The 18,399-nt window shown below is 51.0% G+C and overlaps 9 protein-coding genes across 9 annotated transcripts; 5 read left to right on the forward strand and 4 right to left on the reverse strand.

Moving 5' to 3' along the window:
- Positions 1-238: 238 nt before the first annotated feature.
- On the reverse strand, positions 239-1,853 carry N7496_009509 (DNA primase subunit PRI2; the record flags this gene model as incomplete). The annotated part of the gene is made up of 3 exons (XM_056702423.1): positions 239-1,006; positions 1,058-1,608; positions 1,664-1,853. 3 exons carry the CDS (start codon positions 1,851-1,853, stop codon positions 239-241), a joined length of 1,509 nt encoding a protein of 502 aa, XP_056551423.1.
- Positions 1,854-2,539: 686 nt separating this feature from the next.
- N7496_009510 (adenylate kinase ADK2) lies at positions 2,540-3,378 on the forward strand (the record flags this gene model as incomplete). Its single annotated transcript, XM_056702424.1, has 2 exons — positions 2,540-2,711; positions 2,789-3,378. 2 exons carry the CDS (start codon positions 2,540-2,542, stop codon positions 3,376-3,378), a joined length of 762 nt encoding a protein of 253 aa, XP_056551424.1.
- Positions 3,379-3,707: 329 nt separating this feature from the next.
- N7496_009511 (thermonuclease family protein) lies at positions 3,708-4,845 on the reverse strand (the record flags this gene model as incomplete). Its single annotated transcript, XM_056702425.1, has 2 exons — positions 3,708-4,166; positions 4,255-4,845. 2 exons carry the CDS (start codon positions 4,843-4,845, stop codon positions 3,708-3,710), a joined length of 1,050 nt encoding a protein of 349 aa, XP_056551425.1.
- A 299-nt stretch (positions 4,846-5,144) lies between these two features.
- Positions 5,145-6,352, reverse strand: N7496_009512 (putative peroxisomal carrier protein; the record flags this gene model as incomplete). The annotated part of the gene is made up of 4 exons (XM_056702426.1): positions 5,145-5,268; positions 5,325-5,562; positions 5,621-6,165; positions 6,249-6,352. 4 exons carry the CDS (start codon positions 6,350-6,352, stop codon positions 5,145-5,147), a joined length of 1,011 nt encoding a protein of 336 aa, XP_056551426.1.
- A 666-nt stretch (positions 6,353-7,018) lies between these two features.
- N7496_009513 (calpain-like protease PalBory) lies at positions 7,019-9,748 on the forward strand (the record flags this gene model as incomplete). The annotated part of the gene is made up of 4 exons (XM_056702427.1): positions 7,019-7,069; positions 7,147-7,499; positions 7,560-7,791; positions 7,844-9,748. The coding sequence occupies 4 exons, from the start codon at positions 7,019-7,021 to the stop codon at positions 9,746-9,748; spliced, it is 2,541 nt and encodes an 846-aa protein (XP_056551427.1).
- Positions 9,749-10,172: 424 nt separating this feature from the next.
- On the forward strand, positions 10,173-11,633 carry N7496_009514 (uncharacterized protein; the record flags this gene model as incomplete). The annotated part of the gene is made up of 4 exons (XM_056702428.1): positions 10,173-10,275; positions 10,337-10,437; positions 10,529-10,656; positions 10,709-11,633. 4 exons carry the CDS (start codon positions 10,173-10,175, stop codon positions 11,631-11,633), a joined length of 1,257 nt encoding a protein of 418 aa, XP_056551428.1.
- A 731-nt stretch (positions 11,634-12,364) lies between these two features.
- Positions 12,365-13,752, forward strand: N7496_009515 (uncharacterized protein; the record flags this gene model as incomplete). Its single annotated transcript, XM_056702429.1, has 4 exons — positions 12,365-12,732; positions 12,793-12,889; positions 12,965-13,289; positions 13,352-13,752. The coding sequence occupies 4 exons, from the start codon at positions 12,365-12,367 to the stop codon at positions 13,750-13,752; spliced, it is 1,191 nt and encodes a 396-aa protein (XP_056551429.1).
- An 806-nt stretch (positions 13,753-14,558) lies between these two features.
- Positions 14,559-15,905, forward strand: N7496_009516 (NAD-dependent epimerase/dehydratase family protein; the record flags this gene model as incomplete). Its single annotated transcript, XM_056702430.1, has 3 exons — positions 14,559-14,604; positions 14,703-14,864; positions 14,956-15,905. The coding sequence occupies 3 exons, from the start codon at positions 14,559-14,561 to the stop codon at positions 15,903-15,905; spliced, it is 1,158 nt and encodes a 385-aa protein (XP_056551430.1).
- Positions 15,906-16,837: 932 nt separating this feature from the next.
- On the reverse strand, positions 16,838-18,118 carry N7496_009517 (thiolase-like protein; the record flags this gene model as incomplete). The annotated part of the gene is made up of 3 exons (XM_056702431.1): positions 16,838-17,226; positions 17,288-17,931; positions 17,991-18,118. The coding sequence occupies 3 exons, from the start codon at positions 18,116-18,118 to the stop codon at positions 16,838-16,840; spliced, it is 1,161 nt and encodes a 386-aa protein (XP_056551431.1).
- Positions 18,119-18,399: the final 281 nt, after the last annotated feature.

Raw genomic sequence — 18,399 nt, forward strand, 5'->3', positions numbered from 1 at the left:
TCGATCCTTTCGGATTTACTGGGAATCAGCTGTGGTCACAGACCTCCCTTAATTTTTAAAAGTTTATTTAAAAATGCAATATTTCTGCCATTATAACAATGCTTCTACCTAAATTCCATCTGCAATTGTACAAATATCCTATGAGCCCCAACGCCAATTGGCCCTTGAGACCGCCGCACACGTGCTTGCGATTGAGCCGACATAACTTCATAAAGAGAAATTTTCACATGCGAGAAGGTCAGGCCTCGCCTCGGGGCGGAGCTTTGGCCAGCGTCTTTAGCAGATAGCTGCGCTTGAAATAGGTGTTAGGATGGACGATCGTATCCAGATCCGCCTGACTCCATGTCCCATCTTCCTTGACCTTCTTGATCTCGCTCTTGTGGCTCCATTCGAAGACTCGGTTGCACGCAATGTGATAGCGTTGCTTGCCAACGTCCTCGCGGACTCCACGGAGCACCTCCTTGTCATGAACACCGGTGGATTGGAGTAATCCGACTAGGTTATCAACAGAGAAATGGCGGTACGGGCATCCGTGAGCTTGGCCAACGCCAACGTTGTTGTCTCCCAGGATCTTTTGGCACGAGTAAGGCGGGTATCCACGACCACGACGGTTCACGTCACCACCCACATCACCGTAAGCGTGGCGGATATTGTACTTGTATTGCGAATTGAACTCGTCATCTGTCTTTCCCTTGAAGGATTGACGCCAGAAGAGGATACACTCCTCGAGCGACAAGCCAATGCCTTTTAGGAAAAGCGTGTATTGTAGTCGTCCGAAGTGCTTCAGGTGGTTGTTCTTTCGCAAGTTGATGTGTAAGCTGCGCATGCACAGGGGGAAGTGCTGGGAGAGCGAGTCAATGGAGCTAGCTGTGATTGCTGTGCCGTCGACATGGCCTTCGCCCTCGGAGTAGACGGACTCGGCACTGCCAAAGTTCTTGGAGAGGTGGTTCAAGATGGGCGTCAGACGGTCATCCTCATCCAGGCGTGGTAGAGCTCGGCTTGTGAGCTTCAATTGGTTAGCGAGGAAAACGAAGGAGCATTTTTATGGACAACATACCTCCAATGACCGCTCCAGACGAGCAGTAAATTCGGCCATGATCATGCTCAGCTGTTCCCTGCCAGGAACATAGGCTTTACCGCGCTTCATGTAGACAGATCGTCGCTCAACTAATTCCGCAACCTTCTCCCAATCGACTTTATACCAAGTCTCTTCATCGACACGACGCAGACCCGGAGTCGCGCCGAGCAGGTTCTCGGCAACCTGGTTCCGTTCCTCTTCACTTACGGGCTCCCAATCAAGATTCAAACTCTCGATAAACGCGCGTCTCTCCCTCGAGTCATCCTTCTGGAAGCGGAATTTGAATAGCATTGTCTCGGCGCGTGCGAATCGTCGACGAAGATCCTCCGTCGCGGAGAAGGCGAGGCGGAGGATAAAGTGTGAATAGTGATCCTTTTGGCGTTCATTTTTCAAGCGAGGATCGGCCGCACCATTAGGATAAGCAGTATTAGAGGAGAGAGGGAGGAATTTCGAGAGAAGAGGTGTAATGTGGGATTCAGTCTCCGCGGGAGACTTGTTGCGATAGGAGCATGCTTCGATCTCGGCCAGGACTGTCTGGTGTTAGTAGCTGGTGTGAACTTTGGTAATTCCTGCAATCATGCATACCTTTCAACCGATCGATAGCCCATTGCTCAAATTGCTCGAGAGTGATTTCCGCTGTGGGCGGCGTGTCGTACAAGTTCAGACGATGCGGATAGTCCTGCTGCTTGTAGGTCGGCGTAGCGAACTGTCTTTTCTTATGGTCGATAGTTGCCCTGCGTTTGGGATCAATCCGATGCGCATCTTGCCGAATCATGATGTCGGTTATGTTAAAATCAGTGGATGTTGTGCCCAAGTCCGATATGAGGATTGTACAGGATCTCCTCGTTATCACTCGTCACTAAATTGATGGACGCGACGCGCGCACGCGACGGGTCAAGGTCACGTGCAAAAGAGTGTCTGATCACCGTGGCCTTGGAATTCAGGCCACAAATGAATTCGATGGTCAGGCAATTACAGTATTCGCATGTGAGCATGTGAGAGGCCTTATGCCGAAGCCCCTCCGACTACTTCCATAATGTGTTGAATGCGCTTATAGTGGTATATATTGGACGATATTGTGATATCTGATTGATCTCTCCTCCATCTATATTGTGTCCTCCACTATACGCAGTACTTTTCGTCCTCCCGCCTTTTCCCTCGGAGCTTTCCTCACCGGGGTCCGAAGAAAGAACCCGCAATACCAACCCCACAGAATCGGGAATTGGTCATATGCGCGAGACACCTGTGGTGCTTATATCGAGCCTCTTCCGACATTCCCTCGTCCGGCATGCATCGGCAATAGAGCGCATTTCGTTTGTCGCGTCCTTCTTTCCTAGCTTGCTCCTCCTCAACCTAGCCCTTTCTGCCGCTTAAACGGGTCCAGGAACCGGTCTCGGAGATAATTTTTGATACCGACCTTCTATACCCCAACAACACTTACCTACGAGACATTACCTGAACATGTCGCACACAACAAAGCAGCTGAAGAAAGCTGCGCGCATCATTCTTGTCGGTGCGCCGGGGGTGGGAAAGGGTACACAATCAGAGCGCCTGCTGGCTCGATTTCCACAGCTAGCCTCAATCAGCTCTGGAGACCTCCTACGCGAGAATGTGCGCCGTAAGACGACACTTGGTAAGTTGCGCCCATCGATCTGCCTTGTTTGATCTATTCCTTAGGGAGGGAGCAATTGCCTCTAACAGCTACGACAGGTCTTCAAGCCGAAGCCGCAATGCAATCTGGCAATCTGGTCCCAGACTCGATGATTCTCAGCCTGATCTCCTCCGAACTAAAATCCAAGGGCTGGCTCCCTCCCTCGTCATCTTCTGAACCCTCCCCCGACATTCCTGAAACCTCAACCTCTCAGTCCTCCACCTCAGCTCCCACACTATCACCCTCCGCTTCATTTATCCTCGATGGCTTCCCCCGTACAGCGATCCAAGCAACCAGCTTGGACAGCCTAGTCCCGGTGAACTTTGTCGTGAATCTCATAACCCCGCCTTCGGTCATTCTATCTCGAATCGCATCCCGCTGGGTCCACGAGCCGTCAGGTCGGGTCTACAACACGGATTTCCACGCGCCAAAGGTGCCCGGAAAGGATGATATTACAGGCGAGCCGTTGACGCAGAGAGACGACGATTCAATTGACACCTGGAAGCAACGGCTGAGGAAGTTCGAGGAGACCAGCAGGGCTCTGCTGGAGCATTATGACCGCCGTGGTTGTCTCTTCCGCGTGGAGGGCAACTCGAGCGATGAAATTTCCCCTCAATTGTTCGCGGAGATTGAGCGCAGGTTCTGCTGAAGAGCATAACTGATGCTGGGCATGGGATTTAAACACATTGTTAATTGGGCCGCATTATACTCAGCGCGTACTCGACAGGCTCAGGGGTGCCTTGACATTATTACCCCTTGTTATGACCCAAGACCCTCGGGTTGAGCACTTTGTACAGTTACAACTACCACCTTTGGTGTACGATATACAATACCTGAAACTGGATTGAACTGAACATTTCCCTCCGAAATCCATAAAAGCTGCGTACATTTACAGTGTAGTCATTGTTCGTCTTATCATGTACATATAAAAACACATTCCCTGTCAGGGACATCGGGGAGAGGTCCCGACAGCTGCGACTATGATTTAGATTTGCCGCCGTTATCAGAGGGCTCACCCATTCCCATCCTATTCTTATACTCCCTCGGACTTTCCCAATTAGACCCAATGCGGCCATAATCCTTCCAGAGACCCTTGGACCGTGCTTTCGCCCACCACTCCGCACGGCGGTACTTCTGCTCCAACCTATCGCCTCCAAACTCGGCGCCTACCTTGGCTTCGTATATCGTGGCCAGGCCGCGCTTCAACATTTCATATGATACATCTCTCCGGCGGAATGGGGGAAAATCAAAGGCGCGCCTGACGGATACGCTGGCCACGACGCGACTGTACTGATCCTGGCGGTAGACGGACGCCCGAACTCGACGGTTTTGAAGATAGGAGGTGAGCCACTGGTGGGCTTCGCGAGCAAATGGTTGCTCAGGTCGACCGAAATGTGCGAGTTCGGGGGCATCTATGCCTGCTAAACGGATGTGAATCTGGTAGGACCGGAGAATGTGTCAGTTTGAGTGGATCAAAGAGTTGAAGCCGTGTGCAACGACGGGGTAGCCGGGCAACAAGACGAACAGTATTATCTTTCAGCTCTTTCTTGGTAGTAGGGATTTTCTTCCATGGCAGCCAGCCCCATCCTGCAAGTCGGCCACCCGGGGTGTGAAATATCCGGAAATTATCGCCATCGCCAACACTGGTTACTTTGCCGAAGATGGTCCGGCGCCGCAGAAACGAGGGCGAGATGCTAGGCGCGTCGGGAATACGGCGTAAGTAGCTGCGGTGAAAGCGTACCGCTAGCAAAATACCGCTTGTCAAGAGTACGGTCGATATGAGTGTCCTGGACTCTGTGAAGGCGGTCCAATCCAGGTTGGAGTCGGAGTTGTTTGTTGCGGGTGTGGGGTACGATGAGGAGTTGGAGGTGCGCTCCGAGTGTTGTTTATCGTCATTGCTTGACTCGGTTCTCCATGGCGGCCATCGCATGACTACCCACAGCCCTGCTGTATGGCAGGACGCGAAGTAGAGGAGGTGAGAGTTGTCCAGGTAAGTGAGGTGATTTGTCGCGGCGGAAGCTCTAAGACGCCGCCGACGATCGTTGCCGCAGATACGTAATTGTATACTGGACCCACCGTATTTTAGTCGCAAACTTTGCCAGTCCTCCGTATTCATACTGTTTCTACTGCAGAAAGAAGCTTGCTTTTGAGCATTCAACGAAATGAGATAATCTGCAAGTCGAGCATTTATGTACAAGTCTATCTCAAATTTCCAGAGTAGAAACAGCCGCGTTTCTACTACATCAGAACTCTCCCAAGGATCAAAGAGCCCAAAGATGTCTAGACAGTTTCAAGAGGATCAAAAAAAAGAAAATATAAAGACCAGCACGCCATAGACCGAGACATGGACAGTGTCTCCAAAGTAACATGTAAATGGGGCACAGAAGAAGAAGGGCGTAACTAAACAGGGGTCATCTATTTCAGGGTTGCGGGCAGGCTGGTCTTGGCCTTGGCCGCAGCAGAGTCAACTGCCTTTTGCAGCTTCTCCTTCCTGATGCGCTGGAGGTAGGCAAACAGAAGAATGAACATGAGTTCCATCCTAGGAGTATTGTCAGATGAAAGCTACAGCATTGAGATGAAGACTGGGGAACATACCTCTCCTTGGTCATCATCAATAAACCCTGCACCAACAGACCCTTCATAATCTGAGGGCCAATGCCCTTGAAAAGTGAGAGAACACCCTCGTGCTCAATAATATACTTCATGACTTCACCAAAGGTCTTGAAGGGCTTGCCCTGTCGGCCTGGTGGGGGACGAGACTGCAGACCAACCTTGGCGACGATCAAAGGCTGAGTTGCAATGGTTGCCAGAGCCTTGGACATGGCACCGAGGACTATATTGTTTGTTAGTGGCGTTGTAGATCAATAACCCCCTCGAATGAGTGCACTCACGGAAAGCCTCCCAAGGCTTAAGGTTATTCTTTCCAGGGAAAATACCCTCCTTCAGGCGCTGATAAGCTCCGTAGGTAATGGCGGGGTTGACGACCAGAATCAAGCTGGCCTTGAGGCCACGCCACAGGCCGGACCAGCCGTCCTCGCTGTCAACAACCTCCCGACCGGTCTCAATCAATCCCTTCTTCTCGCCCTTGGGCTGTGTCTGCTGGCGGGTCGTGATCACTGCCACTGGAATGGTGAAGACCTGGGCGACAGCACCAGCCACCGCACCGAGAGACAGCTCGACCGCGGTGCCGGGGTTCGCGGAGCCCTTGTTGGAAGCCATGTACAGAGTGCGAACAACGCTGTACCAGTAAAAGTAGGCAAAGTTCGTCGAGGCAACTCCGAGCAGCGAGCCAGCAATGCCAGAGTACAGGCCCGTAATTCCCTCCTTCTCTACAATCTTCGTGATAGCGTCCACAGTCCCGTCATAGTGTTCGACATCGGTTTGTCCTTCGGCGCCTTTCGTTTGCTTGACTTGAACCTGCAATTTCGTCTTCACACTATACAAAGCAAGCGAGGTCAGTAAATTCTTGCATACCCCAGCAGCTTGAGAGCTCATCCACTCGACCGGGGTGTTCCTCACAGGTCCAATGGGTATACCATCGCATTTGCCAGAACGGCGCCCGTTGCGCCCGCAACGGCGCTTCCCCATGGAGAGAGGCGTACAGGCTTGGATTGGCCAGCCATAATGTATATCGATTAGACGCGCTCGAGGACGTCTAGGAAGTAATGTAAGGGAAGAGGAGTCCGTTAAAGCGGACGCGAAGGAGAAAGCGGAGCGGGGCCTCTAACCGACGGACGCTTACTCCGAACACGGAAGAAATCAAGAACAAATGACGAGTAGGAGGGCAGAGGATTCGATCAGGGGCTCAAGAAAGAAGATCTCGGATGCATCACCAAGATACTCAATATCATAGTAACCGATGTCACCCGAAAAGCAAAACGACCGAGCCTACAACCCGGAATGGCACAGGCGCAAGGCAAAAGCACCTCGGCGCTGCGGTGAAGCGCTGCGAGCCGAGGTCCCTTCGGAGGGTCGGCCTGACTGCTTAGGTCAGCCTTCCAGCTCCGGACTGGAGACTCTGGGGCTACACGGCAGCATATCCAACGGCGGGTTCTGTGTAAATGACTCGGATTGGAACAAGCATATTCTAATTTGCCTATCCCGAAAATCGACCGCCTATCGGTGGTTGTTTTGGTGGTGGTAGGAGAGGCCGATGGCTTCCCAGCTCAGCCTTTCTTTGCGGGGCGCGTCGGCCTCCAACCACTCTTCGGCAACAATCCCACTTGCTAGTTGAACCATCCAGCGCAGAAGATCGGCTTTCCCTGCGACCCCAGCGCAAGTGCAAAGCCATGTCTAGACCCCACGGGGCTACGCTGAACTTGCATGTTTCCCAGGCGTTGGTAAATATGGCTCCCACCTACACCTTATTTCCCCAGACTGGAGACATGGAACTACGGAATGGCTAATCGGCAGTTAGCAAGCCGAAGGAGCGATAGCCTCCGCCACTTCTCAGAAAGCGGCTCTGGAAGCTGCCATCAATGCCGCCGAACAATACATGAAGGCTCTGCGCCTCGCGCCAGCTAACGATAAGGTTCAACTCGATGCTAAATGCAAGGAACTCATCACTCGTGCCGAGCGGATCAAGGCAGCCGCGGACTGGCAATCAGCGGCCCGCCAGAAACCTGTCTCCAAGTTGCAACCCCCCACGTCCAAGCGCAAACTCACAACTCGTGAAGAGATTATCGTGCTAGAAGGGGCAAAGCTTAATGGCTTTGTCTTTCCACCATGGGAGCGCCCACCAGCATCGGCTGAGTTTGAACAGCAATTTACGTACGTAATGCTGTTCATATAATTGTCTTGCCAGTCTATCCTGTCTGACTGTTTGAACAGAGATTCTCCCGATCTACAACTATCTGGTTGTCAAAAGAAGATATTCGCTGGGTGGGAGCGACCATCCAATTTGCTACATGCCAGAAATGTCGCGACACAAACACAAGATGTGGAGAAGCCCGTGATGTCTGTCATGGGGATATCTGATCTTGTACAAGATGTCTTGACCGATTGCTCTGTAGTTGCTAGTCTATGTGCAACCACCTCAAGGTCAGAGCGGGGACTAGGAAATGTATGTATCATGTCCTGGGTAGCATGAGAATGGGGTGGACTGACCAAAGTAGCATGCTTCGCCAGCGATGTATCCCCGTGAGCGTGGCTCAGACGAACCAGCTCTCTCACCATCGGGGAAATACATATTTTGCTTCTACTTTAATGGCGCCTTTCGAAAAGTTGTCATAGATGACAGGTTACCATCTTCAAATACAGAACGATCACTTCATGTGATTGACCGCAATCACTCAACTTTCTTATGGCCTGCTTTGGTTGAAAAGGCATATTTGAAAGTTCGCGGGGGCTATGATTTCCCAGGGAGTAATTCAGGAACTGATCTCTGGGTGTTGACCGGATGGATCCCCGAGCAAGTCTTCCTCCACAATGAGGATGCCACGTCAGACGAGATCTGGGGCCGACTCTACCAAGCGTTCTCATATGGTGATGTTGTCCTGACTATTGGGACCGGCAAACTGACCGAGAGGGAACAACAAGGCCTGGGCTTGGTTAGCGAGCATGACTATGCCATTCTCAACATGAAAGAGGAGAACGGGCGACGTCAGTTTTTGCTCAAGAATCCATGGGCAGGCGCAGAGCCAACCATCATACAACATGGCAGACTTGACCTGACAGACTCTGAGAACCCACCTTCACCTCTGTCACCAGGGACATTTTGGATGGATTGCGAGCAGGTTTTCCAAAACTTTGAGAACCTATATCTCAACTGGAACCCCGGTTTATTCAAGTATCGTGAAGACATCCACTTTACCTGGGATCTTTCACAAGGACGCGCTCTTTCGGGTTGCTTCGTCAGAAACCCACAGTTTTCTGTCTACAGCGAAGGGGGAGGGACGGTTTGGTTGCTACTGGGCAAGCATTTCAAGACTGACGACCATAATTACCTTAAAAACGAGGACAAGGAGCTTGGATTCATCAGTATCTATATTTTCCAAGCTGGTGGTAAAAGAGTGTCCTTGAATGATGGGTCTTTACGCCGTGGACCCTACGTTGATTCTCCAAATACTCTCATAAGACTCGAAATGCCCCCACAAACGACCTACACCGTCGTGATATCGGAGCAGTCATTACCATCGTCCAGCCAAAACTTTACCCTCTCAGCATTCTCGACATCCCCAGTCTCGCTGGCCCCTTCAAGAGACAAGCACATGTGTTTGAAGAAAGCGAGCGGCTCCTGGACAGCATTGACAGCCGGCGGCAATGCCGAATCTGCACGATACTCCTCAAACCCACAATTCAGTCTTGAAGTTTCTGAAAAGACCGACGTTTCGATTCTCCTGGAATCGAACGAGACCGAGCTAGCAACGCATGTCAAACTCTTCTGGTCCAACGGTCAGCGTATCACGAGAGTCCGAAGCCGAGACATCATTGCAGACAGCGGCGACTACCGCCGCGGGTGTGCTTTGGGTGAAACAAAATCCCTCGACAAGGGTATATACACCATAGTATGCTCAACTTTTGCACCGGATCAACTTGGACGTTTCGAGCTCTGGATATCATCGTCGATTCCATGCGTGGTGCGACCATTGGCCTCTGAATCTGCCGGTCGCCGAAGGACTGTATCTAGTATCGGAATTCTGACACCTGGAAAGGATCGCATGCTGGCACCATTGCGAGTATCGCGCATGACCCGCATCAAGTTGATTGCAAAGAGCAAAGTATCTACAATCGGGTCTCGCTCCGTTGCCCCGTCACCCGTCTTGATGACCGTGGAACTTGGTCAAGGCCCATACAAGAAGACATTAGCAGTGTCTGAGGATGGCAATCATTGTGATGCTCCGTCCGGGGTACGTGTGGATGACTTTGATCTCTCACCCAGTCCTGGCTCCCACGGAAACATTTGGATCGTCATTGAGCGCATTGGAGGGCCTGGTGGACAAGTGGAAGATCATTATGAGGTTGAGGCTTTGGCTGAAGAGCGAGTGGAGATTGGAGAGTGGGCTGTTGAAGATGATTGAATATGAATTACATATGAGCTCAAGTCAACTAGGAACATGCTACCACAACCATAGAGCCCCAATTTGGCTATTTTTCAACAAAGCAATATCTGAAATATGTAGTATGAAACCAAGAGTACATAAACTCGAAGCTGACCGTCCATATCAGCCAGCAGGAGTGGTCCGTATATTGTACGCACAATGTTGATCTTCGATTTTTTTTTTTGCATTCTTACTTCTAGAATTAGTCTCTACAGTCGCAGCAGGCAGCAGAGATTTAAAAAGGAGTAGAACCTAGTATGTAGTTGATACAGTGGGCCCACAGCTTCCCAAAGGAGATAAGGTTGTCTTTTATCGCATCTCCGCACGGGCGGTGGGATTCAACACTCCAAACGTCATCTGGCCCCGAGCTCCTTACCAGCACCTTAATGCAACAACATCAACCATGGCAAGCAGTATTCCAGCAGCGCTACGATCCTCCGACATTGGGCGCTTTGCCATAAGGGCAGCGCAGGTCGAAAAGGCCAGGCCCGTGGTCGCCTACTGGTGTGAGTGGTGCCGATTTCCCCGCGATGCGACCCCCCATTGATTAGAAACCCCATGCGATAGGCAATTTCCATATCGTGAACCAGATTATCGAGAGAGGACTTCACAACTCCGATGAAGAAATCAAAACCTACACTACAGACCTTGTCGACAAGCTGGAGCAGGTCAGTCGCGCCGACTACCCCCAACCCCCGCATCGCCTCGGCGTATTGCTGCCTGCAAACCTGGTCGCTAACCTCCTTCCCCTGGAAATAGTTTAAGAGCGATAACTCTGAAAATGAGGCTGTGACGGATAACGATGCGGCCAGTGCTTATATCGAGCAATTTGGACTGGAGATTTTCAATAGTGCCGAGGCTGCTATGACTGCCAATAAAGTGACCAAGTAAGCTTCTGAACACGACCAAATAACGAAGCACCTGTTTATATATAACCAGACAAACTGCCGATAAATTCCAAGCTGCAGCTATCTTTCTCGAGCTATGTCAGATTTGGGGGGAGCTGGACGCAGAGATTGCAGGAAGGATCAAGTTTGCCAAATACCATGCGGTCCGGATCGTGAAGGCCTTTAAGGCCGGGGAGGATCCTAATGCGACAAACCCCGCACCAAAAGAAGAAGAAGAAGAAGAACTGGTAACAGCGACGGACCCAGAAGTGCAAGCATTCGATGAGTCGGTGGCAGAGCAGGCCTCGAAGCCACGGCAGGCCTCCGTCGAAGAGGTTCCAGATGAAGCTGATCGTCTGACGCGCCAATTGGCCCACCAATCTACCTTGGACGAATCGCTGCACCCATCCCGAACATCTTCAATTCCACGCGCTCCTGCTGCTTCGGAACCCGAGATCCCCTCAGTACCCAGCAATCCGCCCGGTACACCTGGAAGAGCGAGGGATATTAACCTGCCAGACGCCGGTGGCCTAGACCTCCCATCTACACCCGGAACCATTGGTGGCAAAATTGGCGGTCACGCTCCCGTCATAGATCTCCCAGATACTCCTGGAACTTCAGATCTTCATGTATCGCACGCACCGACTCATTCAAATACCTTCCAGTCCTTCCCTCCTCCATCAGCAACTAGCCCATCGATCGAGGCACCAAACCCAGCTTCTTTCTACGATCCGTCGAGTACAATTGCTCATATTCCTCCGCCACCAGCACCTGCCTCGATTCCAGCTCCGGCTGCCCGTATCCCTGTTGCGCCGGCTCCTTCAGCCCCAAGTCAGCCCTCGCACTCCGTGGACGATCACAATATCTCCCTGGCACAGAAACACGCTCGTTGGGCAGTCTCGGCTCTTACTTTTGATGACGTGGACACTGCGATTAAAGAACTTAAGAATGCTTTGAGATTCTTGGGTTCAGAATGAGGTTGTGTACTGTATGATTAAACAGTCTAATGATTAGTGGTGTTGAGATATCTTCCATAGTATGCATATATTCCTTGTTCTCTGTGTTTTCTCCTGTTTAGATTGAGGTGGCTTCTCGTTTCACTATTAGAAAGCTGTCTAAAAGCCACCAGCCCAATAACTTACTAGTTTTGTTAGACATCTAGTCGTCGGTCCATTATGCTATTGTTTGTTCAACTTAGCTGTCCTTCAGTAACACCCTTAGGCCTAGTAACATAAAAAGAGTTCAGCCTTTGATGTCCAGCCTCCTCTTTGTTAGAACTTGTTTGAGATAGCGTTAGTATACCGTTGGTGCTGCTCGTTCATAGTAGCTTGAATATCATTTCCCGGTATATCGTTCAGGGAGTAAGTCAAACCAACATCTTGAAGATTTTGCATGATATTAACTCACTAAATGCCATCCACTGTGACTATTGTCAAGGTCAAAGTAAGGCAATATTTTCGGTGTCTCGTACTTGACTATACACTCTTCCTACGTCGCGTCTACTGTTTACCTCACTTGCCCATAGCTAAGTCTCCAGTTTTCTCAGATCACTCGATCATTCCGCCAGTCACTTCGTATCATCTTACCCTCATTTGCTCATCGCGTCCCTTCGCTCAAAACTCCTCCCAATTCAACCTAGTCTTGCCATTCCTCACCTACCAGGCCATCCCTCCTTCCCTCACACTGCAATACACCGTGACACAGCACGATGGCCAACCCGCCACGTTCAACCCGAAACCAAAACCCCTCCTCCTTCCCAGAGGGGTTCGACGCTTTGATAAGCCCCGGCGAGGACAAGGCACTTACTCCGAAGAGTAACCTAGACGAGTTCCGTCGATTTTTCGACCTCAAGGAGAACTCCTGGAGAGAGTTCCGCGCACGGGTAAAGGCACATGCCCTGCTCTCCTCCTCTTGGGCAGACATACAGGAGAGTGAGAGAAAGCGCGAGGCGGTTGCTGCCATATTTCTTGAACAAGTGGGCCCTGAGTATTGGGGTAAAGAGACCCGGGATAAGTACCTGCTTGAAGATCATATCAGGAACGGAAATGTTTGTGACTATCCGCGAGACAAGAAGAGGTGGGTGCTGCTATTATCAGCATGTATTGGAACCAGGGCACTCGAACTGACATTGACTAGAATGATCAAGGCCCTCTCGTTCTTACTGGAGAAGGATTCTAAAACTGGTACCAAGACCGGCTTCAAAACCAAGCGAGAGTCGTCGGTCTTGCGGGATGTAAGCTTTCCCGAAATTAAGGATCTTCTTTTACTGCCCTTGTTAACTGGCATGCTTGATGCTGAACATGATTAGGTTTCCGAGATCGAATTAGACAGTCCTTTGCCTGACCCGCCTGCTTCAGACGAGATCAATGGTCCAATCAAGCGAAGCAGTGGTCGGGCATCAACTCCCACCGGGCTGTTCAGAATCCCCAGAACTCCTAAGACCCCACAAACCCCTCGACCTATGCGAAGCACGAGTGTTGTGCGAGCAGAGGGGTCCCCCCATAGCTCAGCACCATCTACTCCGACTCCACTGACCCGAGGGGGTCTGGATGCAGTCGAGAACGCACTGGTGTCATCGGCTCTTGCGACTCGAGGAGATCCTAGCCAGGAGGACACTCAGCTTTGCTGCCAAGGTAGGTTGACTTGGTACCATTTTACCTCCCGCTACATTCGGCATTGCTAACAACTTCAGTAGAGAGCACGGGTGGTGCGGAGAATCTCCAGTTTCCAGACATTCCTCCTAACACCCTGGCGACCTATTTCCTCGTTCAAGAGCACGGGAGTCAGAGGGAGCCAGTCTGCGTGCCCTTCCGCAATTTCGAGGACTACAATACAACCGACGAGTTCCTGGATGAGATGGAGAAGCGATGCTGCTGTGAGCATGAACCAAGTATGCTGCAGCTGTTTGAGGAGGTCCGGCAATTCTCGCATGCGGTGGTCTTGCTCCAATGGTCGGGTGTCTCTTTCGTGATGCGCCGAGAGACGGACGATCTCCAATCGCTAGCCAACCGGATTGGTTGTGCGTGGCGGGCAAAGGGGGAAGGGGAATTGCAGACATTTGAGTTTGTGATTCGGGTGACATTGAAGAAGGATTGAACAGAATAGGCCGGTTACATGCGGGTAGATGGAGCTACATAATTGCAGGGAAATAGTACTCCATACATGTCGAGAGATGAAGTTGGTGTAGGGTAACCCCAGATTCCAGTAAACTTAAGGAAATGCAAATGTTTGGGTCCGGGCAGATCCCCTTTAGTCCTTTAGTAGTTCTTCGATCCAGTGGACTAGTCTCCCCAGTACCATGGGTACTGCAGGTGCTGCAACAGAAAGGAGTTCGACGTCACTGGAAGTCCGAGTGCATCGAGTGCTTCGAATCAGCGGCTCGTAGGCTGGGGGTCTCCACCATAGCCCACTTAGTGCAGTGACTATAGATCAACGGCGTCGTTAGAGCGGTTGAAGCGGAGGCACTTGGCAGGGGAGTGGCTCGAGAAGTTTGGGATCAGGGAGTGTGATCTTCCCGAATTTTCTAGCGACGCATTAGCGGGTCTCCCTTGGTATCTTTGGTTTGAGGATCCTGGTGAGAGTGGATTAGGGGGGGGGGGGGGAAGATGGAGATGGAGATGAAGGTGAAATTGGAGGGAAGAAAAAAAGGGAGAGTTCGGGCTGACCAAAATGACCAAATTGCCCCAAACGCACGATGGCGATTTAGTCGATTTAGCCTTTCTCTTTCCCCCTCCCCTCACTTTTGGGATTTCTCGATTCATCTATTCACAACTCTCTTCTCCCCTCCCTCTCACCCCCGCCTCCCCTTTCAACTCCCTTTTTTTTTCTTTGTTCCCCCTCTTCCTTCCATTTGGGAAACTTTGGCTGCAGGCCGCTGCGATTGTACCACAAATACATTCATCATGGCCGACGCCAAAAAGCCTGCCGTCTTAATCATTGGTGGCCTCGGTATGTATTGGTTCCTCCCCTCTCCCTTTCCTCCTCCGCCTAGATCCTTCCCCCCCTCCAAAAGTATGCTGTTGAAAACTAAACTCTATGATTGATAGGCTTCATCGGTCGCCATCTTGCCCTCCACATCCATGAGAACAACCTGGCCTCCGAGGTCCGCATTGTCGACAAGGTCCTGCCCCAATTAGCCTGGTTGGCTCCCGAGTTTGAAGAGGCTTGCTCCAAGGAGAAGTTTGTACAGGCAGATGCCAGCCGTGAACGTAGGTGGAGACTTGCAAATGACCCCTTGATTGTGTAATTTCATGGTCGGGAATCGACAAAATATACTTACACCCTATCCTCTTGTTATAGAACACCTTCCCCGCATCTTCGACCGCGCCAATGGCGAACAATTCGACTATGTGATCAACTGCGGCGGTGAGACTCGGCATTCCCAGCCCGACGATGTCTATGAAGCCCGCAGCTGCAACCTCAGCGTTGCTCTGGGCAAAGAGTGTGCTAAGCGCGGTATCCCCGCCTTCGTCGAGTGCTCGACTGCCCACGTCTACAAGAGCGGGTCCTCGCCGCGCAAGGAAGGCGACAAGGTGCAACCATGGCACAAGCTGGCCAAGTGGAAGCTCAAGGCCGCCGAAGAGTTGCTGAAGATCCCTGGCTTGCAATACTGCGCTCTGCGCCTGCCGCACGTTTACGGCGCCTACAACCCGGGCTACTTTGCCATGGCTATCTGCCTGGCCCGCGTGCACAAGGAGATGGAACAAGATCTCGAGTTCTTGTACACCAAGGATGTCAAGGTGAACACCCTTCACGTCAAGGATGCTGCCAGTGCCCTGTGGATGGCGGCGGAATGGCGTGCCAAGAAAGGCAAGCTCGACCGCAACAACGGTTCCATGCCGGCTTTGTTCAAGGACCCCTCTATGCCGATCGCCTTCAACGTCGTCGACCACAACGATACCTGCCAGCAGCACGTCGCTAAGGCCATGGCCGAGGTATTCGATCTCAAGGTCTCCTTCCTCGGATCCCTCGCCTCGCAACTGGCCAAGATGAACCTGGACGATGTGGTGGACGACATGAACGAGGTCAGTCTGCAAGAGTGGGCCGACCTGGTTGCCAAGAGCAAGATCGAGCGGCCCGGGCCTATCGGTCCGTTCTTGGAGCTCGATGTGCTCAAAGACCAGGACATGTCCATTGATGGTTCGCTGTTCGAGTCGACCGTCGGCTGGAAGCCCAAGTATGAGCACTTTGGTGCCGACAGCGTTCGTGAGATGGTTGAGAGTTACAAGCGGATGAACTGGTGGCCATAAACAGTTTCATCTCTCCTCTCCTCTCCACTCGCTCACGGTCTATTGCATCCTCTTTTCTCGTATGATTGTTCACGGTCTCCTTCCATCGTCGAGAGAGCCCCGGTCTCCCCTGCATCGCATCGCATTGTGTCTGCAAAGAAAAATTATTCCCCCTCGTCTTGACACGACACGACACTTCTGACGACTGATTCCTTCTCCACAACTTCACCTTTCGTCTTGGGCTTTGGCCTCTTGCATTTCTCTCGGATTTCCAGATTCCCTTATATATCGGCGTGGTCCAGACCCGCATGCTGGATTGCATATCTGATTTTTTTGTACTAATAATCCTGATTCCATTGGGCGGGATTCTTTTTGATTTTCCATTTCTTGCATATATCCTCTTTTTTTTCATTTCTCATTCTCATTTTTGACCGAGCCTGCATTTTGCATCTTGAGCCCTTTTCTTCTTTTCGTGGCTGGTTCCTCCTCCTTTATATTCCTTTTTGACATGGCATCGAGCCTGCTTCGGTTTTTTTCCCTTTTTATCTCTTGGATCTGTATGCACAAATATAGACAGGCTAATGTCTGCTGGATGGGGCTTTCCTGTCTTGGCTAACGCCGCTTTTATAAGGCGCTTAGGCTTAGACTGAGTGAGTAAATATTAGCGCGGGCACATGTTCGTTCGGTGATCAGGTCAGTAGACCTTCGTAACTACTTCGAACCTTTCGAATAACCCCCCGGGATTCTTCGACAGGCTGCTTAAGTCGACCGCGGATAACTTGGCATTCCTTATGAGCAAGCCGAGCTTTAACTAGTCCGCCTGTATTTCCATGGAATGTACTCACGATGGCGAGGTATCAACGCGTAACTATAACTATATGTAGGTTTACCGCCTACCTTTAGCAATTGACAATACCAAGTTTAGAGTACCGTTATTTTGATGCAAGTTATTGTTATGTAACCCTAGTCATGACGGCCATTTCCATCGTCATACCCGGCCCAAAAGCTCCAACAACAACTTTATCGTGTCCAGTCCTGGCAGAGCCCTCCTCGACCGCCAGCTCGTGGATGATACTAAGAATTGTAGCAGAGCTAGTATTTCCATGCGTTTGGTATACATCATAGCTCTGTCGTAGATGGTGCTCCGATATGTTCAGCACGTCCTGGGCACGAAGAAGGACACCGTAACCTCCAGGGTGCAAGGCCCAATCATAGCTCGATGCATTGAAATTGGCCTTGAATGAACAGAGTAAAGGAGTCGAGGCAATCAGATCTTCGAAGCCGGCTGGAAGTGATGAAGAAACATGTTTGGGGACGTCCTTTGAAATCACGGCGTGGTACCCTGCTCAGTCTTTAGTATTCCAATGTGTATCTTTGCTTTACTGATTATAGAGACCACTTACCATGGGGGTGAACATTAAACTCGAGACATTTTGCCGAATTCTCCAGAATAGTAGACCGAGCATTGAGTATGTTCCAGAGAGGCGCCTTTTCAGACCTTTGCGTACCAATCCCATTACTCAGAACCAACGCCCCAGCACCATCGCCGAAAAGCGTAACGCCAATATTCACCTCTTGATCCCTAACAATACCGTCTAATTCCGCACGGAAGAAGATTGATACAAGCTCGCACGTAACAACTAGCGCTCTCCCTGTCTTCCCAAGGGCCGCCACACCGAGAAGAAGCTCATTCGCCGTGCGCAAGGCAGCAACGCCCCCTGCGCAGCCTACCCCATGAAGCAGGGTACGCTGCACATTCCTGTGTAGACCTAGTCTCTCGCATAGCATAAAGTCGAAACCTGGATTCGCAGTATTGGTGCATGTAACCGCAATAAGGTGGGTGATGTCTTCGTGGGAGCCACCCCAGTCTCCTAGGGCTTTTCTTGCTGCTTGCTCGGCCATTGGGACTCCGTATTGCTTGAAAATTGCATCACAGTCTGCAATGTTTGGGAGATTTTGGTCTTTCCAGTATGGATCATCGTCTGGGATGGCGAAGTGGCGTTGTTGGATTCTAGATCTTTTGTTGATTTCCAAGGTCTTCTTTAAACTAGCCTCGTGAGTTAGCGCTTACGTGGTTAGTTTGTTGTGTGTCTTCGGTATGCGTACATTGGATCTATGTCGTAGTATGTAGAGATGAGATCCTCGAGATGCTCGGGGGGTTTTGTGTTAGGTGGGTAGTAGGACCCTGTACCGACAATGGAAACAATGGGGCGTAGAAGCATTTCCGTCAGCATTTGTGGACTTGTTGTACTGGTCCTTCTGGATGATAATATCAAAAAGGAATTACAGGGAAATAGAATGGAGGATTTTGGTTAAGTATGAGACCCAGGCATAGACAGTCTGACTGACTGACATACTTGAGGTGAAGGGTCTTGAAGCTTCAGCGTCTCAAGGGTCCACCCGTCATTATTTATGAGACCCCTCTCTATCTAGAGGGCAGTGAGAGAAGGCCAGCCGTCACATGCTTAGTAATCTCTATTGTTCCGAAGGATGGGATATTGGCGTGGAATTACAT

This window comes from Penicillium cataractarum, assembly GCF_028827025.1.
Source record: "Penicillium cataractarum strain IBT 29864 chromosome Unknown utg000008l, whole genome shotgun sequence".
Taxonomy (NCBI): Eukaryota; Fungi; Ascomycota; class Eurotiomycetes; order Eurotiales; family Aspergillaceae; genus Penicillium; species Penicillium cataractarum.